This window comes from Bemisia tabaci, chromosome 9, assembly GCF_918797505.1.
Source record: "Bemisia tabaci chromosome 9, PGI_BMITA_v3".
NCBI lineage: Eukaryota > Metazoa > Arthropoda > Insecta > Hemiptera > Aleyrodidae > Bemisia > Bemisia tabaci.
This window is the reverse complement of record NC_092801.1, coordinates 16,217,846-16,245,504: the sequence shown is the minus strand read 5'-3', so window position 1 is coordinate 16,245,504 and position 27,659 is coordinate 16,217,846. Positions and strand designations below refer to the sequence as shown.

At 41.8% G+C, this 27,659-nt stretch overlaps 1 protein-coding gene across 1 annotated transcript in view; it reads right to left on the bottom strand.

Annotated features, from left to right (window-relative positions):
- Nucleotides 1–26,800, bottom strand: part of LOC109036992 (uncharacterized) — a 306,985-nt gene extending 280,185 nt beyond the window's left edge. Inside the window, exon 1 of the mRNA XM_072304404.1 lies at nucleotides 26,366–26,800. Coding sequence (XP_072160505.1) covers nucleotides 26,366–26,489 — 124 coding nt within the window. The 5' untranslated portion in view covers nucleotides 26,490–26,800. The remainder of the gene's footprint in view (nucleotides 1–26,365) is intronic.
- Nucleotides 26,801–27,659: the final 859 nt, after the last annotated feature.

Here is a 27,659-nt window from a genome sequence, read left to right as displayed (position 1 = left end):
AAATCAAAAGGAAATCCGCTCAAATTAAGAGGCTTGGTTCTTGATTTAAGCTTAAATCTGATTGGACCAAGAGCCCTTTTTCTTGTCGATGTTTTCATGAGTCTGGACTCTAGACCCAATGTGTTTTTTTTTTTCCAGTGAATTTCTCTGATTGATTCGATAGAATTTCTGATTTAACTTTTCACCAGCGACACATTCTATAAATAATGCCCACCTTGCAACGGCGGGAAATCTTTCGCGGCTGAGAACTGAGAAGTATACCCAGAGCGCGGGTGGATATTTCCCGACATTGCCGGATCGAACATAATTCTCATGATTTACACTCGAGTCATCACAGTGAAAAATTCACGCTTATCTCTCAATTTTCGGCAACAAGGTTTGAAACGGATTTTCGCCGGCCGCGTCACGACCTGGCTCCAAGATTCGGATAATAAAAGAGCCGCTCGAGCTAGGCCGCTCGAATCAGAGGCGTCGAATTTAACTCGGACATTTTTTTTTCCTTTCTTTTTGGGCTCCTCAACTCTTTACAACTGAATACTTTTGTTGCAATCCATATATATTCTGGACTTTTCTTTCATATTCTTTGCTAGCCAATTTTAGGAGACATGAACGCCGAAAAAGAAAAACAACCATAATCGCAGATGGTGTTCTGAGACCTTCCAGGGCAAAATTCATAATTTAGTTACGATCCAAATGTTACGGATATTTCTATCATAATGTCGTGCTAGCATATTTTCGGAGACTTAAACGTAACGTAGGAAAATCAACTGCATCCGAGGATGGCGCTGTGAGTCCTTTTAAGTCAAAATCGTGATCTTGTGCGTTTCCAGCATTCAAAAAAGATCCTGTTCCCTTACCCAATCGGAAATTTGACCTTGGGCAGATCAGAATAATATTGTGGCAACCTTAGCGAGATTGTGAGCATATTTCAACAGTAAGGTTGGCCTGAGAAACTTGGTACAATATACCATCAATACTGGATATATAACCTTAGTATTTTAATATTGCACCAATATTAGCAACATTAGAAATCCAACGTCAGGTGGTGCTCGGTGATTCCAAGATTGTCACAATGTTGTCACAATATTGGTTATACAATATTGGTAAACTAATACTGTCGTAGAGTTGTGTTTTCAATATTGCAGTAATATGTTAGTTTTAACATTGGCGCATTATTAAAAAAAATACTGAACATAGGCTTTTGCTTATAATATTGACACAATATTGACACAATATTAGGAAAACAAAATTGCTAAAATAATATCGAGACGATGTTATCTCTGTGATACTGCGGTATTGTTATTATGTTAACATTCAATTAACGTTAGAACAACAAACATAACAGGCTTCTGTTCGTAATATTGTCATAATATTGACACAATATTGGATATCTAAAACTGCTGAATTGATATTATGTTAACATTATTTTTACAACATTGTGGTAATATTCGCACTTTAACATTGTCTTAAGATTAAGAAAATAAACATTTTAAGCTTCTGTTTCTAATATTGTCATAAGATTAACACAATATTGTGCGCGGCGAGCACAATTCGACCGCGTTTGCTGTTTCCGCCACCAGGGCGCGCTCGCCGCGGATCTGCCGTTGCGGTCCCTTTAAGGGCAAATTAAAGGGCAAAAACTGCGACCTTTCGCTTTTTAACGTAATAGGCACATGATCCATAGGCGTCTAACCCATCTTACCGATATTTTTAGGCCAAGGGCTCAAATGGAGCTTTTTGGCAACGGTCCGCGCGCGGCCGCCCCGTCAATGGGGCTGGTTCTCGTTTCGCCTGGGCAGTGCCCGTTACAAGTGGGATTCAAGTTAAATACTTCAGCCAGTGCAAGCAGCCAAGAAATTAGCTGACTTTTAGGAAGGTTCCTCGGCACTCCAATGTTCCGAATGCCTACATTATAGGCATTGCGACGCTAAAGAATTTCTTCCGCGAGGACGGCAGGTAGTACGGCGTACTATCGCCTTCCTTGCCTCAGAGGGAAGATTGGAAATCCAAACTTGTCTCAGAGGTAAAATAAATATCCTGCCAATATTATGGCAATATTATAACATCAAGTCAATGGCAACATCATGATCACAAACCGTTGAACAAGCTTGGAGCAATATTATTAACATAACGTTGTCACAATATTGAATATCCAAGTTTGTCTCGGAAGTAAAATAATGTTCCACCAATATTGTGGCAATATTGTCAGGATAGGCTTGGAGCAGTCTTACAGACCTAACCTTAGCACAATCTTTGGGCTCAAGCTTGTCCCAGAGGTAAAATAAATGTCCTGCTAACATTGTGGGAACATTAGCAAGATAAGCTTGGCAACTCTATTCAAATGTGAAAAAATGTCATACTAAGCTTGTACCAAGGTCAAATTTCCGATTGGGTAGGGAAAAACACCCAATCTGCGGACCGATGATTGAAAATAGTTGAAGCAATGTCTGCAATATAAGACAGTACAAGAATCTATCGCTGCCATGTTATCTACGAGTGTCTTGTAGTGTCAACATAAACAATAATTAGCACGCTGGTGGCAGAACTTTACTTTCTAGAGCTTCTAAGATTCCGTTGCATTCAGTTATAGAATATAGAATGCTCTCGACATAAATGTAGGGCATCGTCGGTTAAAACCGAAACACTCTCTAAGTGTGCTTGACTTCTAGAGTATTAGAACATACATACAAGTCGCTTTACAGCACTCCCTCGCGCTCTACGACTCCTAACCTCCACTGCTCTCTTTCAAACCACAAATCTTGGGGGATTGAGCACCTTAACATTTCTGCTTCTGAGTACATTTCTGAGTATTAGAAAAAGAGTGTTTTATTACTAGCAATCATAATTTTTTCAGTGTTTTTCCGAATTGGCAACTGAAGGGTTATATGCTACACCGAAAGCACACTCCTTTTTGATTGAAAGTTAAGGAACAAAAGGAAAATCAGTTTCTTACAAGAACAATAAGGCTCTCTGACATTGACTCTGCAGTTGTCTATTTAGTGGTGAAAAGTAACTGTTCAAAACAAAACACTTACCGAGAAATAATTTAATATAGAGTCCATAAAAAGCGAATGATAAAATTTACCTGAAACAAAACAAAAAAATAATATCAGGTCAGCATTCATAATGAAACATCCTTCCTACACCGTTCAGTGATTGAGGGAGGAAGGAACACCAAGAAAAGGTATCCTCATCAACTAATCGATGTTGCAATATTTTCGCAAAGACGTTAATGTAAAAGTGCTGAGAATCTTCTTTTCAGCCCTTTTTACCTTCAGTACGACATGTAGAGAGTTTTGATGTTTGGTTTTCGAGAAGTTTTTTTTTTTTTTCTTCTTCATATTCGAGAGTCAAGACAACTACTGTTCTCAGCAAATCACCGTTTTCGCTTAGCACGACTCATGTAGGTAGCGAAACACCGTTTTACGAACCACACAACTGCGGGCTGATTATTCAAATTGGTAGACAAAGCTATAGACACGAGAAGACATACGGAACACGGATCAATCCTATTGGTTGAAACGGGGGTCTGTTATAGACTAAGGGAGAAAATGATGGACTACCTGTAGGGTCTCTCCTGGGTTGCCGCTAGTTAGTGTATTACCTACCTCTTTTATCCATTCCAACCACCCGCTTCCACCAATGGGATCCTCCATATCCCTTTTGTCTTCCTTGTCTATCGCTTTGTCTATCAATTTCAACGATCGGTCCGCAGAATGCTTTTGTCTAGTGGTCCATCGTACGTTCAAAACGTAGTAACAAATCAAACGAGTCTCGGAAGCTTTTCAGTTCGGGATCAATCCTCGAAAACTTCCGGGAACCGACCTCAGTCCAGAGTTAATCCTCAAAAAAATTCCGGAAACCGACTTCAGTCCAGAGTTAATCCTCAAAAAAATTCCGGAAACCGGCTTCAGTCCAGAGTTAATCCTCGAAGAAATTCCGGAAACCGACCCCAGTCCAGAGTCAATCCTCGAAAAAATTCCGGAAACCGACTTCAGTCCAGAGTCAATCCTCGAAAAATTCCGGAAACCGACCCCAGTCCAGAGTCAATCCTCGAAAAAAATCCGGAGACCGACCTCACTCCGGGGTCAATCCTCGAAAAAATTCCGGAAACCGACCTCACTCCAGGGTAAATCCTCGAAAAAATTTCGGAAACCGACCTCAGTCCAGAGTCAATCCTCGAAAAAATTCCGGAAACCGACCCCAGTCCAGAGTCAATCCTCGAAAAAAATCCGGAGACCGACCTCACTCCGGGGTCAATCCTCGAAAAAATTCCGGAAACCGACCTCACTCCAGGGTAAATCCTCGAAAAAATTTCGGAAACCGACCTCAGTCCAGAGTCAATCCTCGAAAAAATTCCGGAAACCGACCCCAGTCCAGAGTCAATCCTCGAAAAAAATCCGGAGACCGACCTCACTCCGGGGTCAATCCTCGAAAAAATTCCGGAAACCGACCTCACTCCAGGGTAAATCCTCGAAAAAATTCCGGAAACCGACCTCAGTCCAGAGTCAATCCTCGAAAAAATTCCGGAAACCGACCTCACTCCGGGGTCAATTCCCGAAGAAATTCCGGAAACTGACCTCAGTCCGAGGTCGATCCTCGAAAAAATTCCGGAAACCGACCGTCTTTTTGTTTTCCTTGTCTATAGCTTTGTCCATCAATTTCAATAATCGGCCCGCTGACCCGTTAAAATCTCCCGGGTCGGAACGACGCTAATCTCCGCAAATTGCAATCGCGCTGAAAAAGGAACGAGGAGCTTTCAGGCGAAGCTTTCAAGTCGGCTCGACCTCCAGGGTCCCGCGAAACGAATAAGCGTCAGCGCCGGGCGTCACGTCAGGTGCCCGGGCACTCGACCCCTCGAACCCCCCCCCCCCCCTCTGGGCCCCCGACACTCACCGGCTCACCTTTTCCACGAGCTATTAAAGCCCCCTCCCCCTCCCCTAACCCGAGGGGCCGGCCGTCAAACCACAACATTTCCACTCCATTCATCTACGACGACCACCTCGCACGCATTTGCGCGCGCCCGACGCACTCACACTGCTGACCTACTCGCACAGCCCCCCCCCCCCCCTCAGGGTCCCCTTCGGATCTTCGGCGGGAAGTTCGTCGGCATCGATGCCGCGCTGGCGGTTCGTGGTGAGATTCGGGGAGATAAGCTAGGGGGAAAAGCTAGGGGGAAAAGTTTGGTTTTAAGGACTTGAGTCCCTTTTTATAGAGTCCCTTTATACCCAGAGTTACGACAACTCAGTTTTGGTTGTGCTGAAAGCGGCCTAAAAAAAATCCAATTTTGATTGTTTTTCGCTCGTGGAGTCACAAACGAGTGCACCAAGATGGCGGTGACTCGAATGTGAACAAAAATAATGAAAATTTTACCTAATTGTGGTTTATCAAGAGTAACCAACACCATTTTGACGTCCTGAGACCCATTAGGAGGACTTCCTTTACCAGATTTTGACCGAGTCTTGGAAAACATAAACATAGGCACATTGAAAAAAAAAAGTTACGGGTAATATAGGCAAACGGTCCGTTCCGGGCTCAGTGGCCGAAATTTCCGAGTGCTGGAGTCGTAGCTCCGATTGCTCCGGGAGCTACTCCCGGAACTTTCGGTCTCTGAGCCCGGAACGCGGACGATATGCCTATATAGCCCGTAAATACGGCTTCCACGGCCGGAGTTTTTTTCAGTGATGTTTCGGACGATGACTTATTCTTTCGTCAATGCCAGCTCTTCAATCAAATCACTCGCAACGCAAGAAAGCAAATAAGGGAGGAAAAATGGCAAAATTCGCTGAAGTGGGTTGCACAGAAACAAGAGTCACAGGCTATAGACATAACGTCCGTTCCGGGCTCAGAGGCCGAAATTTCCGAGTGCTGGAGCTTCGATTGCTCCGGGTGCTACGCCCGGAGCTTTCGGCCTCTGAGCCTGGAACGCGGACAATATGCCTATATGGTTCATAAGCACGGCTTCCAAGGCCGGAGTTTCTTATCAGTGATGTATTAGGAGCAGTGTTCGAAACTCACAGGCGCCAACGCACCAAATGCACCTAAAAAATCAGCCATGGCGCCTAAAAAATGAAGGCTTTGCGCCAACATGGCTCCTAAAAATTGCCCCCTAAAAATCTGAACTTTCATATTAGGCAATTATTCGAAATTTTCAGCATCACAAGTGAAAGCTTTTTCTATTCTCCACGATTTCATCATTTGTGCTTTTGTCTTCCCCATGTTACAACTATACTTACTAGTTCTGTTACAAAAACATCTTGTGGCTATATTTTCACTAAATGCGCCGTAATATATAGGCAAAAAGTCAATTTGGCCCCTGAAAAATCTTCAATGGCGCCTAAAAATCGGGCTTGATGCGCCACATGGCTCCTTAAACTCAAAGGTGAGTTTCGAACACTGATTAGGAGAAGTTGGAGTTGGTAAGAAAAGCAACCTGGTTGGTTTCAATCACCCTCACGATGCTGCGAGTGGCAACGTTGCTGATGAGTGGTGAGTCTACACCTCAGCCCCGGGAGGCTCCCGTTTAGAGACATAAATCATGCACAGTTGTTGCTCCTTTGAGTCCTGGCTCCTGATTCACCTGATCATTGTCCCGCGCGTCAACTCCCGCTGGGAAGCCTCACCATGCGCCTCCGCCGTCCGGGCACTGATTGTCTCCTGATTATTCTCCCGCCTCGGCGAATAACAGCAGCTTCGAGCTTTACCATTTTTTATCACGTGGGAAATCCGACCGAAAAGGTCTGTCGGTAAAGGTTAGGTCTCTTAGCTTTTAACTTCTGGTATTCGTCGCGGGTAAAAGACAAAATCAGGCGCGGCTGATTGTTGAAATTGGTAGACAAAGCTGTAGACAAAGGCGACAACAGGGATATGGGGGGATCCTATGGGTGGAAACGGTTGTTTGCAATGGACAAAGAAGATAGGTAATAGACTAACTAACGGCAACCCACAAGAGACCGTATGGCTAGTCCATCATTTTCTCCCTTAGTCTATAGGAACCAACCATTTCAACCAATAGGATCGCTCCATACTCCCTAGGCCCTCTTCGTCTATTAGTTTCAATAATCAGCCCGCTGCGAACTAATGATTGGAATTGATGGACAAGGCATGAGACGTAAAATACAAAGAGCTTTCATACCTTGCCGACGGGTAGCTTGGAGACTTAAACGCAGCAGTAGAAAAGTAAACCATTTCATGACGTTACAACTCCTTGCAGGCTGATTATTGCAATCTATAGACAAAGCTGTATACAAAGCAATGGACGAAGCTAAATGAAGTAATTCTTTTAGGGAAAGCGGGTGGTTATGTCTTCTTTGTCTATCGCTTTGTCTATCAATTTCGACAATCAGCCTGCAGGGAAATGGAGAAAAAACGTATTCGCCAACTTTCGAGGATCGCCACAGCTTAAGAGCAAGAACGCAAATGCTGCCAGCAAACACCAACGAAGAACCTTGGTCGCGGAGGAAATATCACGCTGAGAAAAAATCAAGTGGGGACGGTGGGGGTTGGGGGGGGGGACATCCTCTCCCGGAAAAAAACAATGGACGGGAGGCGGAGTTTAGCCTCTTTAAACGCGTCCTATTGTGGTCTGAGGGAAGCGAGAGGGGGAGGCTCCTCAAGTGATGAGACTTACACATGAAACCATTGAAACAGTTACGCGATTACCGGGTCTCTGGATTTCGGAGTCACTGGGTAAATGACTCCATCAGGAGTCTACGATGCCTGATTTACAGGGGAAAAAAATTATCGAACAAATGAATCGAACGATTATCGCGTCAGCAATGAATTAATACGATAATACGGGTCTTCTGTAGAAAAATCCCACCACGGCATTTTTCGAGCTACTTTTGAGGCACCGGATGGGTGCTCTGATTTCTGTTAAGGTGATTCGATGGAAGCCATATTGTGTGTCAGAACGGCACGGGATATATCGCATCAATTGGTTCCATTTTTTCAGCTATTCGTCATTTTTCTCCAATTTTGAGATCGCAATTCTGTTGTCAGGAGACTGAAACACTCACTTACCAATTTTAACGAAGAAATTCAACGTGATAAAGGCGCGGTTTTTTCAGAGAGAAAATATCGCGTTCGAGTGCAGTTTCGATATCAGTATCGAATGTGATGTTTTCTCTCTGAAAAAACCACGCCTTTATTACGTTGAATTTCTTTGTTAAAATTGGTAAGTGAGTGCTTTAGTCTCCTGACAACAGAATTGCGATCTCAAAATTGAAGAAAAATGACGAGTAGCTGAAAAAATGGGACCAATTGATGCGATTTATCGCACGCCGTTCTGACACAAAATATGGCGTCCATCGAATTACCTTAAATGTTGTTTTTCGATCAGATTTTTTTGTTAGGTTAGCTTGGGTTATGTTAAATTGGTTTGGCTTGGTTTCGTTTCGTTTTCACTGTCCCCTCTCCCTTCGGCTTTGTATAGGTAATCGGTAGGTACGCCATATATATGGCTCTGTTCTGCCGTATGCTAAGGAAGAATGCCGTAAGGACATTCGAGAATTGTTAAATTTCCTTCGATACAAATTTTATTTTTGAGAAAAGCTATGAATATTGGGATCGGGTTCTTCAGAAAAGAACCAGCCGACATTAAGTTGAAACAGAGGAAGAGAGGTTTGAAGTTTTATACTAGCTTAAGACTCAATGTAGAAGATAAACTTTATCCTCTCTTTTCACGAGCTAATTTCTATTTTTAGACTTTCAGATTTTAGCGGGAGAAAATATGTGGCTAGTGGAACTCGAAAACATTCTTAACTGAATTTTTTCGAAAATGTGGGTTGGGTCCTTTTTGATAAACTCGGTCCATTTTTCCTTGAAATTCTCATGAGCTTTAGGTAAAGTTTTGAGAAAAATTGACTGAAAAATCGGAAAGGAAACATTCATAAGTGCATCAGGAAATTCCTGTTTTATCGAAGTAAACATGGCAACGTCTGTAAGTTCATACGGCGCTTTCCTATAGTATGGCAGCATTGGCAATACGTCAAAAACTGAACCGAGTCCACCCGGGAAAATGTACCTTTCCAATACTGCCGTTCTGAGAGAAAACGCCGTATGAGCCTTCAGACGTTGCCAAGTCTCCTCCAATAAAAACCAAAATTACTGAGAAATTCGCGAAAATATTTTTCTAAAATTTTCAGACAACTTTGTACGCAATTCAATCTAAAATATCTGAAAATGCCAAGGAAAAATTTGCATGAATGTTGTCAAAAATGCGTACTTTATCGAAGGAAATTTGGCACACTGGAAAAAGAAACACATTGGATCTAGAGTGCAGACTCTTAAAAACATTGACAAGAAAAGGGACTCTTGATTCAATCAGATTTAAGCTTAAATCAAAAGGAAATCCGCTCAAATTAAGAGGCTTGGTTCTTGATTTAAGCTTAAATCTGATTGAAACAGGAGTCCTTTTTCTTGTCAATGTTTTCAAGAGTCTGGACTCTAGATCCAATGTGTTTTTTTTTCCAGTGTATCTAACTTTCTTCCCCATCTAGCTTTTCTATCCGTGCGTTAAAGTCTCCAAGTCATCGATAAAGAGGCTTACAATAAGTTCTCCTTCATTTTTGTGGCTATGCAATTTTACCTACTTGGAAGTTAAAATAGTTGTTTCACGTCTTTTGCTCTGTCCAAATTTCCTACCTCTGCGTTAAAGTCTCCGAGTCGGCGGGAATGGAATCAAGCTCTCCCTTTGTTTTCACGGATATGCAAGTTTACCAATAAAAGTCTTCTTGTCGATCATTTTAAGAGTCTGGATTCTAGATCCAATGCGGTTTTTTTTTTTCCAGTGCAACTCTCGAATGTTCATACGGCGTTCTTCCTTAGCACGGCAGAATACACCTCTGAAATCCGGCAACAATTACTCCAAATCCTCGCCACCAGGAAGCGCGCAAATCGCAGCGGACGGCAACCCCGCCGATTTAAGTTCCGTAATATCTGCTAACACAGTTCCCACAGCCAGGGATCCGCCGCAGTCCCGATGGCGGGAGGGGGAGGGGGCCCGGGAGAACGGTGTAACAATTATGTCAATTGCACCTACGCCTACGCAACCCCCCCCCCCTCTCTCTCTCTCTTCCGCGAGGCTCCAAGTGCAGCACTGCAGCTGGCCCTTCTTGCACCTCGTTCCTCATCCATCCCGGTTCGTTACCGTTCCGCCACTGGAACGAGGCAGGCGATTTCTTCTTCTTTTTTTCGCGAGCGGGTTACGCGGACTTAAGCACCGTGGGGGCCTAATGGGTAATATTTGAGATAACTGGATTCACCTCAGGAAATTAGAGATGGTGGCAGCGGATCTATTAGATGAGCGAGGTTCTGATACATTCTGTTGGCACTTGGACTGGGTTTTAGCTAATGAGACCAGAATTAAACCCATAATGGAGATGTTGCATGTGTGAGGAATTTGCGATTTGACTGTTGATTTTAGTATAGAAGTTCGCGAGAAACACGATGGTGCCACTGGTTTTCTCTCAAATCAACTTTATGGCACTTTCAAATAAACTTTTCTCCCGTTTGCAGTCGTTGCAGTCCGTTTGCAAAAAAAAATTAGTAAAAAAACTGTATGCTTTGGTCACTTACTACTTCCGAATGAGACAATAAAAAAAATGACTTAACTGACTCATGTAGGAAACAAGTTGTAGGCCAAATAATATGAGGTGTAATATTTGTAGATAAAAATCTTTAGATGAAATGTCATGAAATCCGAAGAAGACGTGGGAATATGGAGCGCTCCCATTGGTTGTAATATGGTTGGTTCCTATAGACTATAAGGGAGAAAATGATGGACTAACTATAGGGTTTCTCGTAGGTTGCCGTTAGTAAGTCTTTCGTTGTCCATTGACACCACCCAATTCCACCAGTTGGAAAGCCTAGGCTCCATTTTCCCTTAATCTTCTTTCTCCATCGCTTTGTCCAGCAATTTTAATAATCAGACCGCAAGGAGTTGTCTCATCATGAAATGGTTTACTTTTCTAACGCTGCGTTAAAGTCTCTGGGCTATCTACTGGCTATAAGTATTCAGGTTCCATGTCTTCTTTGTTTGAAGCTTTGTCTATCGATTCCGATTATCAGCCTAATATATCGAGGAGATGCTTGAAGTATTTTCTTGTATCTTTTGAAAAAATGACCAACGAGGGCCACTCGAAGATACAAATTTTTGGCATTAACAATCGCATTGTAAGATTCAAGTTCAAAGTGTACTGGTAGCAAGATTCAACCACCTTACGCATCCGAAATGGGGTTCTAACGGGCTTCGTACGGTTTATTCACCTTGACACTTGCTTTCATTTCTGTTCATGGAACGCTCTCTTGATGTCTTTCTATCTTGCGCACGATTATGCGGTTTTTAAGTTATTCTTTCATAGTGCTGCTCAATTATTCTGCGGCTGAAATTGAAAAGTAAGATGGTGGCCGGGTTCGCGACGTCTCTGTCGTCAGCGGCCACCCGCGCGAAGCTAACCTTGCGGTTCCGAGCGCACGACGCTCTACGTTCCCCGTTCCGTTGACGAAAAACAACTTTTACTGCGAACTAGAGTCCCTTTATACTGAGAGTCAAGACAATGTGAATCCATTTCTGATTGGTTCCCGTATTTTAGGCCTTCACAGTGTCACAAACGGGAATAAAGATTACATTTTCACCGATTGCAAAGATTATAATCTGGAATGGACCAGGGAATTACGGGTTCGGCAAGGAACAAACGGAATGAGAGAAGGAACGGAGAAAGGAATTTGAGAATGGGCCGATCAAAGATTACAAAAAACGTTCAATTTCTGTAATCTTTATTCCCGTTTGTGACTCCATGCGGGGGTGTTGTCTTGACTCTCAGTATAAAGGGACACTACTGCGAACGTAGCACAGTGGATCGAGTTGATCAGAGAGGTCGGACATGATTTTTTTTACTAAAACTGCAAATTTTAATGTTTAGTTTGTCACATTAAAAGTTCAAGGGGTGCCTCTAGGAGAAAATTTCACGAGAAGACCGATGGAACCACTTTCAGAACATCAAAGGTTTATATTAACAGGGTTATAAGCGTTTAAAGTTTCCAAAATTTTGTCCGACCTTTTCCACGGACTCGATCCACTGTGCGCCGCAGTTGTGAGGATAGGTTCTTGTCTGTAGACTCAGACTATAGGACCCCTCTCAGAGATCACATCGTCCTTTGCTGGACGAAAGAACGTTATTACATTGCAGCGTTGCGAAATTTCCCTTAAAAAGTTATATTATTACTAGAAAATCGCTGTGCGCTCCCTGCTAAAAATGTCACTGATTTTTCTTTCGATTAGGACGATTACGCGCAAGACTCAGCGAAGTTTCGGACGGAAGTTTTTCTGTTGAATTCCTGTATGGGCGGCAAAAAACTTTCGCTCAAAACTAAATGTGTGATTCGATTCATCGATTAGTTTTTTTCAATATTCAGATTAATCGATTGGTAAAATGTGATTTATATCGGAACATGTCCAGGATTACCCGCAATTTATTGATTTGGGAACTTCACTTTCGCACTAAGTATGGAATATAAGTACAAGCGTCATTATTGCTTGAGAATAAATCAGCGTTACAATGTCAACGTCCTGATCAGGTTAAGGCGTGTAAAGAAGATGCCCTGATCGAAACTACAGCATGAGTATTCTTTTGAAAACCGGATCACGAAAAAATCGCAAAGATTTTCATCCAAGGAAAACTCCGCAAGATAACACAAAGTAGAAGGCTGTTTGGTGATTCCGTGTGGATAATAAGAAAACGCAGAATATATAAATCAGGATCAGGCCAAATACTAATGAAATTCAGCGAGAATACTGCCGCGCTAAGGAAGAACGCCGTATGAACATTCGAGAGTTGCCAAATTTCCTCCGATAAAATGTTCATTTCTGAGTGATGTTATAAATATTTCTCCTTGAAATTTTCAGGAACTTTAGATGAAAAAAATTGTCTGAAAAATTTGAGAGAAAATATTTGTAAGTTTACAGGAAAATTCGTGTTTTATAAAAAGGAAATTTGGCAACGCCTGATGGTTCATACGGCGTTTTTCCTTGGCACGGTAGAATACCACTCATTAATGGGTGTGGAAGAGCCACATAATATAATTTTCATTCTTCAATTCTGCTCAAAAAATACAAAAAGTATCACATTTTAGCCGGTGGCCTTAAACTTGTAAACCGGTATGGCTCCATAACCAACTTGATTTTCGGACCACATCGGTGTTCGAATGTTCGATTCGATTTCTCGTCTCATAAAACACTAGATTTATAACGTGAATGCGATATTCTTGTCTGGCTCCGATGAAATCAGGCAGGAGGCCTCTGTTAGGTCAAAGAGAGAGATTTTTTTTCACCGACAACTTATCGAATTGAGTTTGGAGAAATGCGTTCGTGTCTTCATTCATCAAAAAATCAGCTAGAGTGGCCGTGCTCTCAAACGAACTTTCAAAATTGTAAAAAGCGGAAGCAGCCGAGAGTTGATTAATTTTCAAAGGCACGGAACAAAAAATGTTTGATTGGTTTGTACGTTTCAATCAATCTCTCATCGAGTTTCGAAACCTCTTAAATCTTCATTAAAAACTTGTCACATTTCACTGAAAAGTGAACGCGTCTGAGAAAGATCTTTATTTTTTACGAAAAAACACAAAAGCAAAAACAACAACATCAGAGAAAGTCTTTAAATAGAGGCGAAACACTCATGCTGTCAAAAATTAAATGTGTCTGCCATTTTGGTAAACGATTAAGTTACCATTTGCAGGGACCAGTTCTCTTTTAAAATAGTTTTTTGCATTTGAATGTGTATTTGGTAAATTTTAGTCCACGCAGCCCATATGACGTACGTCTGCAACATTTTATCCCGTTTTTTGAAGTATCTCATTCGTCGACGTTGTGACTTTGGAGACTTTCTGTTGGATGACGCTTTGTAAAATATATAATTGTTCGCAAAATCTACCAAAAAACCATGTGATATTAGCGCTTGTTTCTAAAAAAAAAAATCACTTTGAACCTCATTGAGCTGAAAAGATTTTTATACTTTTTTACTTAAATTTGACACGGAAGACAGTAAGTGCTGATAACGATATGAAATTGTATTTAATTGACGCTGAATCAGTGGCGTGGCGTGCTTTGCAATATACTGGTTGATTTTCCATTTAAACCTATGGAAAAGGATCGATAAACAGGGTGTTCGCAACGAACACCTAAATAATCGATCTTTTAACATAGCTTTACATGGGGAAATATCGATAGTCGATAATTCACGCCTCGCCACAGAGCTAAATAGAGGCTTCACGTAAACAGAAGGTGGAACGTTGGCCCCAACTTCACAGTTTGAGTTCTGAAATATACAACTTTTTGCGCCAAAATGTGTACTCTTGACTCCTTAAACCAATAATTTATATGACTCAAGGGCTTCATTTCAGTCAAATCTAGGGAAGAAGGGGGGCTCATAAATTTTTGGAAGAGGCCAAATTTGCTGGGGGATGGATTCTTGTATCCATCACCTTATATTCGATACGCTTTTGATCAAAATTGACCAAGGCTCCGAAGTCGAGTCTAAAACGCGGTATAAAGGAAGAAAATTGCCTCAAACGTCATCAAAATCGACCAGAACTGCCAAATCTTTTTTGCCAAAAAAGGAAATTTTTAAAGACCCAGAAAGGGGGGGGGGAATTGCCCCCTGCCACTAATACTCCAACTTCAGTAAACGGTTTCCTTTTTTCATGTTGGTACGAGAGTCTATACAGATTTCCGGCACCACCGGCTATCCAACGGATCGGCCCACCGGAATTCGTGGAAAAAAAATATTTAAAATAAAAAACAAACATTTAAAGGCTTGTCGCGGATTCCTGGGCGCTCGGAAAGGGCCAAAATCGGCCCGGCGGCCATCGGGGGGGCTGCTGACCCAATTCTGATGGATTTGAGTCCGTCGAGGATGGCGGCGGAGAAATGTCTCGGAATTTCATTCCGCGAGTCCGAGCCGCGACCGTTGGCTTACTTTTCTCGTTCGAGATAAAACGAACGTTTCTATTAGCCGGAAGCCCTCGGGGTCTGCCAACCTGTTCCCCGACCGGTCCTTCTCCCCCCGCCACCGCTCGTAGCCCCCGTTTAACCTGTGCCGGACCGCAAAACCGACCGGTCCACACCTGTGAAGCTGCCGGAAAGTTGTCAAGTATACCCCCTCGAAAGCTCCGATATTCAGCGTCCGAGCAGCCGGTTGATTCTTGAAATTAATAGACAAAGCGATAGACATAAGGAGTATGAAGCGATCCTATTATTTGAAATAGGTGATTCTTACTGACTACACCGGAAAAAAAAACACCTGTAAAGCTGCCGGAAAGTTGTCAAGTATACCCCCTCGAAAGCTCCGATATTCCGCTTCCGAGCAGCCGGCTGATTCTTGAAATTAATAGACAAAGCGATAGACATAAAGGAGTATGGAGCGATCCTTTTATTTGAAATAGGCGATTCTTATTGACTATACACTCGAAAAAAAAACACATTGGATCTAGAGTCCAGACACTTAAAAACAGCGACAAGAAAAAATACTCTTGATTCAATCAGATTTAAGCTTAAATCAAGAACCAAGCCTCTTAATTTGAGCGGATTTCCTTTTGATTTAAGCTTAAATCTGATTGAATCAAGAGTCCATTTTCTTGTCAATGTTTTCAAGAGTCTGGACTCTAGATCCAATGTGTTTTTTTTCCAGTGCATAATAGCTTCAATTTTGGAAATATCGATCATTAATCATTCACGCCTTGTCACTACTGGTGCATTTGCTGGTTAGAGTGGTTTTAACCCCACCCTCTGTCTATCTCTCTAATATAGGTTATTTCTTTAGGTAAAAACGGGGTTTCACTTTTGACAATAAATTATAACGCGTCAGATCAAATTCATTTTCACCATCGAAAATATCTACAAAATGAAATCCTTTTAGATCAAACAAGGTGATACCGAAAATTATGGGAAAATAAAAAGCTCAGTCTTTAATTCAAGTTATATCCTGCCCAGTGTGGCAACAGCTAACGTATTGGCTCCTCCTCCATCGAGACTTGATGCACGGAGGGGGAGTATGAAGCCAGCTTTTTCCTCGGGTGTGGTCCCGATTGCAATTTGTTTTTCGAACTTAATCAGATAACGTCCATTATCATTTTTTCTCGACAAAAAAATCAACGGATCGGACACAAAACGGGTGTAAAAATAAAGTTTGACCCACTAATTCCACTTCAAAATCCTGAGAAGACAGGAGACATCCAGCTAGGCCACACTGAAAAAAAGTATGGTAACATCTGCCAATAGTCCTCTTGATTTTTTAAACAGTGATACTATCCAGCGAAAATAACCAGAATTATAGTGGTATTCACCACAATTCTGGTGACACCATAATATGGTAAATGCTACCATGGAGTCAGGTGTGTATTACCATACTCGAGTATTCAGAGTATTTTAAAATCTATCATATTTTTCTTTCACTATAGCTCACGCAGAGGAGCTTTTTCATCCAACGCCAGTGCCTTATTGTGAACTAATAGAATAGAAATAATAAATAAACACCGATAAATCGAACAAAGTTTGTCAAATTACCGGTTTTACTGCAAATATGTAGCAACAAAAAATCCACTACTCCTAATAGCTTATTTCAGCTTTATATTGCCAAAAAGTCTCGTTTGAAAAAAACATGAATTAGATATGATATTATATACGAGCACAAATGAACCTTTCAATTTCACTAATCGAATAAAATTTATCATATTCTATGCAAAACAACTCCGTACTTGTCAAGTTCAGTTGGCCATACGAGCGATGGTGAAATACTTTCGCTCGACAAACACCTTCAATGAGTCGGATAATAGGCTTGGAGACTTAAACGCCAGGTAGAAAAATAAACCATTTCATTACGTGACAGCTCCATATGCGTCCAGCCCAGCTGGTCATAAAAGCCGTGATGAAAAACACGCACTCTTTGCTTAATTTTAGGGTTTCCGAGATAGACTTCTAGTTAAGAGACAGCTAAAATGTGCTTTAAGGCGTACTGTCTATGTTTTCCCCCCAAAAATTAATGTATATCCAGTGATTTAGCCCAGTTGGTGCGATATCTCGACGTTTTTTACTTTTCGTGTGGATTTGCCGTAAGAAAACGCTCTCCTTCGAAATTCTCCTTCTCAGTTTGGAAAACACGCGAGATTTTATTTTATAGTTATGTACATAATTATTCGTTTTTATCGCCCAAATCGCATAAGCAAAACGCTTTGCACGTAAAAGCACGAGCTCTAAATCGTAAAAGACTTCTGAATGTCGAAATAAAGATAAAGATAACGTTTTTCTGCGGACCACGCTGCAAAAAAGAATGCGCACGATAAAATATGTTTCTCTTATACGTTGATATCATACGTGAATAGATTGGTGACAATTTCCGAGATTTATTATGTATCTAGGTTTGGCTGTTTATGCCTCTTTTTCTGTTGGCAACTATGAAGAAAATTTCGCCCGTGAACACCGAAAATTTTAAATTTGCTTGATACGAACTAGATGCTCTTTTTCTTGGTTCTAAACATTTCAATTGTTCATTTTACTTTTTTTTTATTCAATAGAAATAGATCGAAATTTACGGGAGGTTTTTACCAACGCAGACTCTTGCGATTTTTTCACAAGTGCACACATTAGCGATTATGTCATTAGCGCGAAGTTTTTGAAGTTTTCGAAGGGCATTCAAATGTTGATAAATTTCCTCTCAGAAATATTTATTTTGGAAGGAAGTTATGAGTATGTTTCCGATCATCTGAGAAATCGGAGGAGAAATATTCAAAAATTTTCCTGGAAAATCGTTATTAGTCGGAGTAAATTTGGCATCGTCAATTTGATGGCTCATAAGGCGATCTTCCGTACTGCCGCGTGCTGAGGAAAAACGCCGTTTGAACATTCGAGATTCGCCAAATTTCCCTTGATAAAATATGTATTTTTGACAACATTCATGCATATTTTTCCTTGAGATTTTTAGATATTTTCGATCAAATTGCGTACAAAATTGTCTGAAAATTCTGGAAAATAATATTCGCAATTTTCCCAGTAAATTTGCTTTTTATATCGGTGGAAACTTGGCAGCACTGGAAAAAAAACACACTGGATTTAGAGTCCAGACTCTTGAAAATATCGACAAGAAAAAGTACTCTTGATTCAAGCAAAAATCCGATTTAATCAAGAGTATTTTTTCTTGTCAATGCTTTCAAGAGTCTGGACTCTAGATCCAATGTGTTTTTTCTTCCCCGTGAGCGTCTGAAGGCTCATACAGCGTTCTTCCTTAGCACGGCAGGATTGCAGGTTAACCTTTTTTCATAAATGCGCTCACTCGTAAATTGAGCCATTGCACCAGGAACGCACGCGCCACGTGCCATAACCGCTCGATCGAGCGATGAATCTGGGGTCTGAGCAGCGGCAGTGAAGCTGTCCGGTCTGGCTCCCGGAGCTCTGCCGCGGCGGGGAAAGAACAACGCATCTCCACGGGGCCTCCACTGGAGTTAGGTGGTTGTTGCTCAGCGCGCCGAAGCCGAAGCTCATCTCCATAATCGGCTGTCAATGTCGACACCCGGCCGGTCGCGTCGCTGGCATTCACCCTTTCACCACTTTCGGGCATGCGCCGAGGACTCGCCCCCAAGCTCTCCCCCCCCCCTCTCCGCGTGATAGAATGAAGGAGAGGTGGGGGTGGGGGTGATGTTACATAAAGCCATCAAATGATAGGACGCTCAGTTTTTCCGCCATGAAATATATCGCGGGATTTACACAGCGATCTACCAAAAACTCGGATTAGTCACTCTGCAAACTTCGAATAAATTGATTTGATACCTCATATTTATGTGGCAAACGGAGGTAAGCGTTTTTTTTTTATACTCTAGCAATATTAACTTTCTTTGATTAATGATTCTCTCGAAGGAAATTTTTGTGATCTCACACACTGGGTCAACTGGGTGCACTTTTGAGACCCCGAAAGGAAAGGACCGAGAGTTTAACAGAAACGCACTGAGTTGATTCGACTTAGAGCCGAGAAAAAGAGGTTTGAAGTTTTACTCCCCAATAGGACTCAATGTTAAGAACACCGTTTGAGGGCAATTTTCTCGTTGAAAATACGTTTTCTTTACCTTAAATTACTTAACAGGAAAAAATTAACGAATAGTTGAATTCATAACTCCTCCCAACTTACGTTTCTCCATTATGCGCCTTGGTGTGTTTTTGTTATACTCAGTCCGAATTCCCTATCAAACACGGAAAAAAACCTTTTAGGGTTATCCCCTTAAATTTTCGATACTTACTACCGCAATTTGTTAGTTAACATGGACATCTCCAATTAATTTTGGTAGTATCGCAACACTTGGGTTAGTAACCTAATTTGGGTACTACTACCAAAATGAATTGTAAATGTCTGAGTTGGGACTTAACCCCAGTGCTCCCATTTCCCGGAACTAGTTTCAACTTTCGAAACTTTTAAGATTTTCCTAAAACTTTAGAAATTTCCGGAATATTCCGGATCTTTCGCATTTTCCGGAACTTTCTTGAAACTTTTCAAAACATTTAAAAAGAATCTCGGAACTTTTGACGGTCATGGAATGGGAGCGCTGGTCGACTCCTACCTCCTCTCATTCCGCGAAGGAATAAAAATCAAGCAATTTCCACCGTAATAAGCACACGTATCATAGATCTAGTTCGGAGGCGATATTTCTGCGATCGACCCCGCAAATCATCCGGATTAGCGCAGCGGGTCGATGTGTCCGTCGTTGGCACACCGAATTTGGCTCGCGCCGCAAGTCTCACCCGGCACGCACTTACGCGCACTTTTGCGCAACCACCGTGCCACGAGACGGTCCAGTATGTCATTTTACTGCCGGGTTCAATCGATCCGATCGGTGAGTCGATGAATCGATCGATTAGGATTCGCTCTCGGTCAAAGTATCGATTAGGGTCGATAGTCTCTCCGAGTAGCGGGTCATGAGAGGCTGATTTTGCAACGACCGGCCGGCGTACCTCGATAATGTGTCGCTATCACTACAGGCCTGCGGGCTGCTTGTTGAAATTGATAGACAAAGCTATAGACAAAAGAGACAGCAGGGATATGGAGGGATCCTATTAGTGTTGGCTGGTGGTTCCAATGGGCACAGGAGGTAGGTGATGGACTAACCCCGAGCAACCCACGAGAGACCCTATATGTAGTCGGTCCATCATTTACCTCCTTAGTCTACAAGAAACACCCATTTGAACCAACAGGATTGCTCCATACCCCCTATATCTTTTTTTTCCATCACTTTGTCTATCAATTTCAACAATCAGCCCGCTGTGACGACTCCGGAATTCTGGATGTCCGAGTATTTATTTTGAACTTAATAATAATAAAATAAATAATAATAATAATCAGCCTTTATTAAAAAATTCTTAAATAATAATTGGCTATATGCAAATTCCTGATGGCTATAATCCCGTGGTGGAAGGACCACCGTCTGGGTATTTATTTTGAACTTAAGAATGGACTTAAGTTATAAAAATTGTAAAGGAAAATACAAATAGAGCTCGATCTTTCAGAGCCAAAAAATTGATAAAAATGAGCATTTTATAATTTTTTATCAGTGTGCCCACTCTCGGAGTTTGAATTAGTACCACTGGATGATTCGAGTTCATAGGTTGGCTGCCTTTTTGGGCCCTAAGAGCCACATGACCTGATCAAACCTAACCTCCAAGTTTTCGAGTTGTCCATACTCTCCCTATAAAGGTACTCTAGTTCCGCTCCTTTAACCCACAGGATCGCTCCATTTTCCCTGTCTCCTCTTTGACTATCGCTCTGTCTATCAATTTCAATAATCGGCTCACTGGGAAAAAAACACATTGGATCTAGAGTCCAGACTCTTGAAAACATTGACAAGGAAAAGGACTCTTTGATTTAAGTTTAAATCAAAATGAAATCCGCTCAAATTAAGAGAACTGGTTCTTGATTTAAGCTTGAATTGGATTGAATCAAGAGTATTTTTTCGTGGTGATGTTTTCAAGAGTCTGGACTCTAGATACAATGCGTTTTTTTCCAGTGCATGGTGTCTAGAATTCTTGACTATGCTCATTCCCTGGTTTTCTCCCATTTTTGGAACTCATTCCCTCGTGAGGAATCGAAGTTTTCTCCCACATGGCCGTGATTTCTTGTCGATGTTTTTAAGAGTCTGGACTGTAGATCCAATGTGTTTTTTTCCAGTGCTTGCTGCTCTTCGACCATCGATCCGTCTATCAATTTCAATAATCAGCCCTCTGAGCCTCCTCGACTCTCGCTTTGTCTATCAATTCCAATAATCAGCCCTTTGAGCCTCCTCGCCGGAAATCTCTTCCGGCTCTTCAAGAATCGGCTTGCTGCGTCCTCTTCGACTATCGCTTTGTCTATCAATTTCAATAATCAGCCCTCTGATCCTCTTCGACTATCGCTCCGTCTGTCAATTTCAATGATCAGCACGCTGCGTCCTCTTCGACTATCGCTTTGTCTATCAATTTCAATAATCCGCCCTGTGAGCCTCCTCGCCGGAAAGCTCAGCTTTGGACTCGGCGGCGACGGACGACACGGCCCCTCCAAGAATCGATACATTTCCTTCGGTTCAAATCGGCTTGCTGCGTCCTCTTCGACTATCACTTTGTCTATCAATTTAAATGATCAGCACGCTGTGTCCTCTTCGACTATCGCTCTGTCTATCAATTTCAATAATCAGCCCTCTGATCCTCTTCGACTATCGCTCCGTCTGTCAATTTCAATGATCAGCACGCTGTGTCCTCTTCGACTCTCGCTTTGTCTATCAATTTCAATAATGAGCCCTCTGAGGCTCCTCGCCGGAAAGCTCAGCTTCGGACTCGGCGGCGACGGACGACACGCGGGACACGGGCGGCCCTCACACGGCGCGACTCAAGCGGGTTTCGGTGACCGCAACGCGCAACGGCGAGCGAGCGGCGGCGGCAAGTGGCGAGTGCGAGTGGCAAGTGGTCGCTCCGTTAAAACAATTAATAAAATCAGTTGCAACATTCCTGCGGTCGCGTTACTCGTTACCCGTTCCTCGTTACACCACGCAACCGATGCGACGACGCGACGCGACGCGTTTGGCGAACCCGCTTCCCGGTCCCCCGACCCCCCGCCCGCCCTCGCGTCCCCGTCGCGCGAGCCGCTCGCGCGAGTGACCGAGTTGACGCGCAACGCTTCTTCGGAGTGTCGCCAGGGGGGGGGGGGGGGGTTTAGCTTGCTGTTCGCGTAACTTTTTTGATGGTTCGCTATACTCCCATTCGAAGCAAAAACGACGTAATGGACCACTAGACAAAGTACGAATTTCAGCATTCTGATACATGTTTCTTCACCAACATTTCACGTAAAACACGATGCACACAACGAAAATTACTGAAATTAATCCTTACGAAGATATTTAATGACTCTTGATGCGTGAATTCAAACCACCCCCTCATGAAAACTAAATGCTTTACGTGATTCACATCGCGCGCTAAACGTTATCATGACTGTCTCTACGATATACAAATCCGGCAACCTCAACTTGACGCTTTGGCTCAGCTGTAGCAAATTGCTTACAGTTTGAGCAACACATGGTGGGACATGAACATTGCTCGACTGCGAAGCTTGCTGAAACCGTTGTAGTGCGCGCTTTGACTCACGTAGAGCTTTGAGTCTCTTGTCAGCGGGCAGTTCAAATTCCTCGCAATCAATGTGAAATAAAAATGTTAGTATCTCCATTAAAAGTTGGTTTCAATAATTTTCGTTGCGCGAATTGTGTTCTACGTGAAATTCTGTTTGAGAAACATGTATCAGAATGCTTAAATTCGTACCGCGTCTAGTGGTCTATACTCCCATTCAAAGCAAAAACGACGTAATTCCATCGCCAATTTTAAATTTTTCTTCCACACATTCTGCTCTGAAGATCGTATTCGATAGTGGTTCGATGTATCGTCTGATTCAAAACGATGGAACAAAACCTCAAACAAAGGTTTTAGGACTCGAGTTGTAGAAACTGAAGATGAGAAAATTCATAGTAATTTCACTCCTCATTGCCATTTTATACTCATCAGTATCAAAAATCCACCACAGAAAACCCGTTCCCTCAGATAGCCCAATTGACTTTTGAGGCTATGATTACATGTTGAATCGATCGATATCAATACAATTTCACCTGCTTGACGTATCGAATACGATCCATTACAAGAAAACCCAACAACTACAAAGCTTCATTTTTTTTTATATTGAGTTCCTAATGAAATGGCAGTGTCGACTAAAAACAATTAGGGATGAATTGAGAAGCTCGGAGGACAAGACGTATAAGTGCAGTTTTTGAAAAAATTGAGATATTAATGATTTCAAGTAAAACTAGTCTTAATGCATATTCTGAGAAAAATTCTCTCCCAAATTTCAATTTTTAAGAATCGAAAAGTAAGTTTAAACTTTCTTCCTGCCATAATGATTTATATAATTTCGGAACTTGAAACACGTATTTCTCGATATAGAAAAAACTGCACTTATGCGCCTAGTCTACCAAGCCCCTCAAAATGTGTTCACTTTCTTGTAAAACAGCATTCCGAAGGAGAAAAATTGAAAAATGTCGAATGAAGATGCGGCGTTTTTACTTAGGAGAGCAAAATAGCATTGAAATAGAATTTACCCCCGAGTTCAATAGAGATCAAATAGTTTCGTTGGAAGCATGAGATACAACCAAGTGAACGGACTTTTTTTAGAGAATATCACGCAAACATCACGATAAGCACACATAGAAAAAGTCTGAAATCCACTCTCTAGCTCACAATCTGCAAATTTTGTAATACGGATTCTCATATGTCCCGGACAGTTTCATTTTTAGCAGCCGAGAATCAGGTTTGCCCACACACGAAGTGAAAAACTTCGTGCATGGGACCCGAAGTTTAGGTCATATGGATCTCAGAGGTTTTCTGATCACGCATCCGAAAACTTGAGGTCCAGCTGTCGAAGTTCGGGTCAGACATCGCGGCACTTACAGAGCACGGCAGAGCAGGCACTCACGGCATTTTTTTTACAGAGAAATTGCTCGTTGGATCTGTTTGAAAAATTCACTGAATTTCATCGGCAGCACAAAGACAATTCCGTGAACTTTTTGGACAGCTTCGTTGAATAATTTGTCCGTAAAAAAATAAAATGGCGGCAAAAAGTTTGAAACGTCGCATGAGGCCATTTAAAGCCTCCATCCAAACACTGCATATTTTTGAGAGACCTCACGCTAACAATAAAAGGAATGAAAGGGAATGAGGCAGAGGTTAAACCAGTATGTTGATGCTATTTTTCGATAATTGATGAGCAATATGTAGTACAAAAAATTAAATTAAATTCGCGAAGTGGCGGATGCATCAGTATGAGCACGTTGCTAGTAGAGTTTTTTTCCAATTAGGTAAAGATTGCCAAAAACAATCGCTAAAAAGATTGGTCATAAGACATCAAAAGGCAAAACTGAGCATTGACTTCCGAAAGTGACTTTTACACTTCATGGAAGATATAGCAAAGCGCGGTCTCGAAAATATATGTATAATATCCGTTTTCAGTTTGAATGTGAGGAACAGGCTTTAAATTCAGTCCAAAAAATTTCCGCCCGCGCGTGAGAAAGCAGAGAGAGAATTTCCGTGGAGTTGCGTTGAAATTCCGGATTCTAAGATACCGATCGAGAAGTCTGTTTAAGTGTCATGAAGAGAATAATTCGAGATGTTCGGTTCATCACTGCCCTTTATTCAGTTAGAGGGCGTACAGCGTACAGGTACATTTTAATCAGAAAATTTTGTCCCCGAAATATGGCAGTAAGTGACGTCGGATTATAAGTAATGAACTGTTTCTCGAAATTATGTACTTTAATTACAAACTTCAAGCCGACACAAATTCAATTTCCTTTCGCATTTTACGGCGTTTATCGTCTTTTACAACAGGACCAGTAATGAACCAATTACTCAATCTAGAGTTTTTGAGGACTAACGACCGAGATTAAAAATTTAACTCCGTAATATGTTTTTGTTTTTATTTTTCTCCTAATTTGTGGTATTTCTATTTTTAATGATTTTAGTTATATTGATGGTAATATTATATAGTATTATAAGTAATAATTATTTAGTATTATTGATATGAACTGTGAATGATGAAGGGTAGTTTTCAAGAGAATTGGAAATAATGAGTTTGCGTAACAACAAATGACAAACGTACCTAAATTTCATAAAAAAAAGGAAATAAAATACTAAAAAAAAAATTTAAAAAAAATAAAGTATATCAATAATTTACGAAGGTCCATTGACATTGATTGAGACTCTTCAAGCCGCAACCGTTTATATCTTTGAGTTATAATAAAATTTTATTTCAGTGCCCGCTTTACACTTAATTTTAGACGAATACCCTCATTATTAAAATTATAAACTTAACCATGTTCATTGTCTAATTTATTTTCCAGGGAAATTATTTATCCTTATTTCTAAAGTTCCGCAAAATATTTTTTCCCTACGTATCTCGCACGCAAATTCAGATTTCGTTCTCTAAATATAGCTCGATACGATCAAATTCAAACTAAGGAGAATAGTCAACCTTTTTGTGACGTGAAATAAAAAGGATCTCGATAAGTACTAGTGAGGATGGTTTAATAAGTGTTTTAGGGCTGACGAGAGGATTTAAAACGTGTTAATTTTGGCAAATGAAATACTCGAAGTTATTTTTTAGAAATACTAATGAATTCAAAAGAATGATTTTAAGTGTAACCGTTAATTCTGACCTGTTACTGGCGCGAATTTTTCGAATACTCACTTAAATGAAAATAAGTAAGTAATATATTCCTAGTTATTCTTCCGAAATATGGATTGACTAGTATTTATTCGCTCACAAAATTCCCCATTCCACAAAATTAATTTCCCAAATAAAGTGTTATAGTGACGTCCCGCCAAAATAAAACTAAAATTCCCCTCCACTCTCTCAGGGTAACGAAATTGCATAAAAAATACAATCTTGAAATATCTCGTGAAATATTTCATGAAATTTCAGAGATTTATATGAAACATATTGAAAAATACCGGCTCCTTTTCATGTTTCGTAAAATGTAAAAATCGTGACTTTCTTCTATTTGTGTATGTTTGAATGCTGGTTGTATACTCAAGCCCTTCATGAAATATTCTACGGCCTCGTGAAATTTCATAATATATTTCACTGAAATTTCCAATCCTTCATTTCTTTCTTACGTTTCATGCCACACTGCACTCTCTACGAGGGCATTAATGTATGCATGGTGATTTGATCATAAAAGAAAGAAGGAAAAAATGCAATGTGAGAGGAACAGCACATAGAGCCATTCAAATTCCTCCTCAAAACCGAAACAAAAAACCAGAACGTACCTTTCTCTGCAGAGTTAAAATCCAACCGTAATAGTAACAATCCAAGCGTGACTAACAACACTAAATCATAATTAAACCTCAACAATTTAATTATTTTAGTCCTTCTCACTCGCGGCTGCAACATTGTAACATCAGTTGACCACTTGACACTAAAAAAAAACAACTAGCAAGTACTCCAGACACTGCACAACACTCCGCGGAGACTCGAACGCCTGGGTAGGAAAGTCACCGGGGCGAAATTCTCGAATGCCGGGGTTATTCACGCGTACATGCGAGCAGATTATTCCAATTCGATCACAGCACAATCACTAGGGGTCGCCAATCCATGGTTCCGGCGGGGCGGTCACCCCTGGCACTATCCACTAGCACTGTATTGCGGGTTGCAGCTTCTCCGGGGGTCGCGGGATTTACATGACGAGGGTCGCGGCGCGCGAATGTTGGCGGAGCGGCGATCGGGTTAGAAATGAGACTGGAGCCCGCTCGGCGTCGCGACGCGGTGCGGAGAGAGTGAGAGGAGGGCGGCCCCCGGGGGAGGGGCGGGGGGGGGAGTGAAATGGTGCGCTACGGTGTGCAGTGCGATGTGCGGTTCTTCGATTTGATGTTCGATGGATGCTCGCGGCCGGTGGATGTTGGTGTTGCGGCGAGCGAGCGCACTTGCGCGGTCGCCGCGCCGCTCGGTTGCCGAATGGCCGCTCGAGAATTTTACGATTGGGGGAGTAAAATTAGGGTGCGTACATAGGGAGGGTATACGCAGGGTGGCATGAAACGTAAGAAAGAAATGAAAGATTGGAAATTTCAGGTAAATATTTCATGAAATTTCACAAGCAATGGAAAAAAACACATTGGATCTAGAGTCCAGACTCTTAAAAACATCGACAAGAAAACAGGGTCGGACTGGCTCGCATCTGAAGGCGCAGACCCTTGGCTGGTCAAAGGGGCGAAATGTGATATTTCCTGATGGGGCATAGAGAAAAAAAAGGAGGTGTTTGCATTTCGGGCATCTTGGAATATTTTGATGACTTGATGACGTAGGTGGGTACAGCTAGGTACAGGGACGTCCCCTTCACACTGTACCCACCTACGTCATCAAGTCATCAAAAAATTCCAAGATGCCCGAAATGCAAACACCTCCTTTTTTTTCTCTATGCTGATGGGGCATCTCCTTCGTGGACAGGGGCATAGCTAGGAAATTTCTCTGGGGGGTGAGGCATGGGACCACCTCTCGTGGTGAAGAGAGCGGGGGGGAGGGGGAGGAATGAAGGATCCCGTTTTTCTGGGGGGCCACGAGATTGGG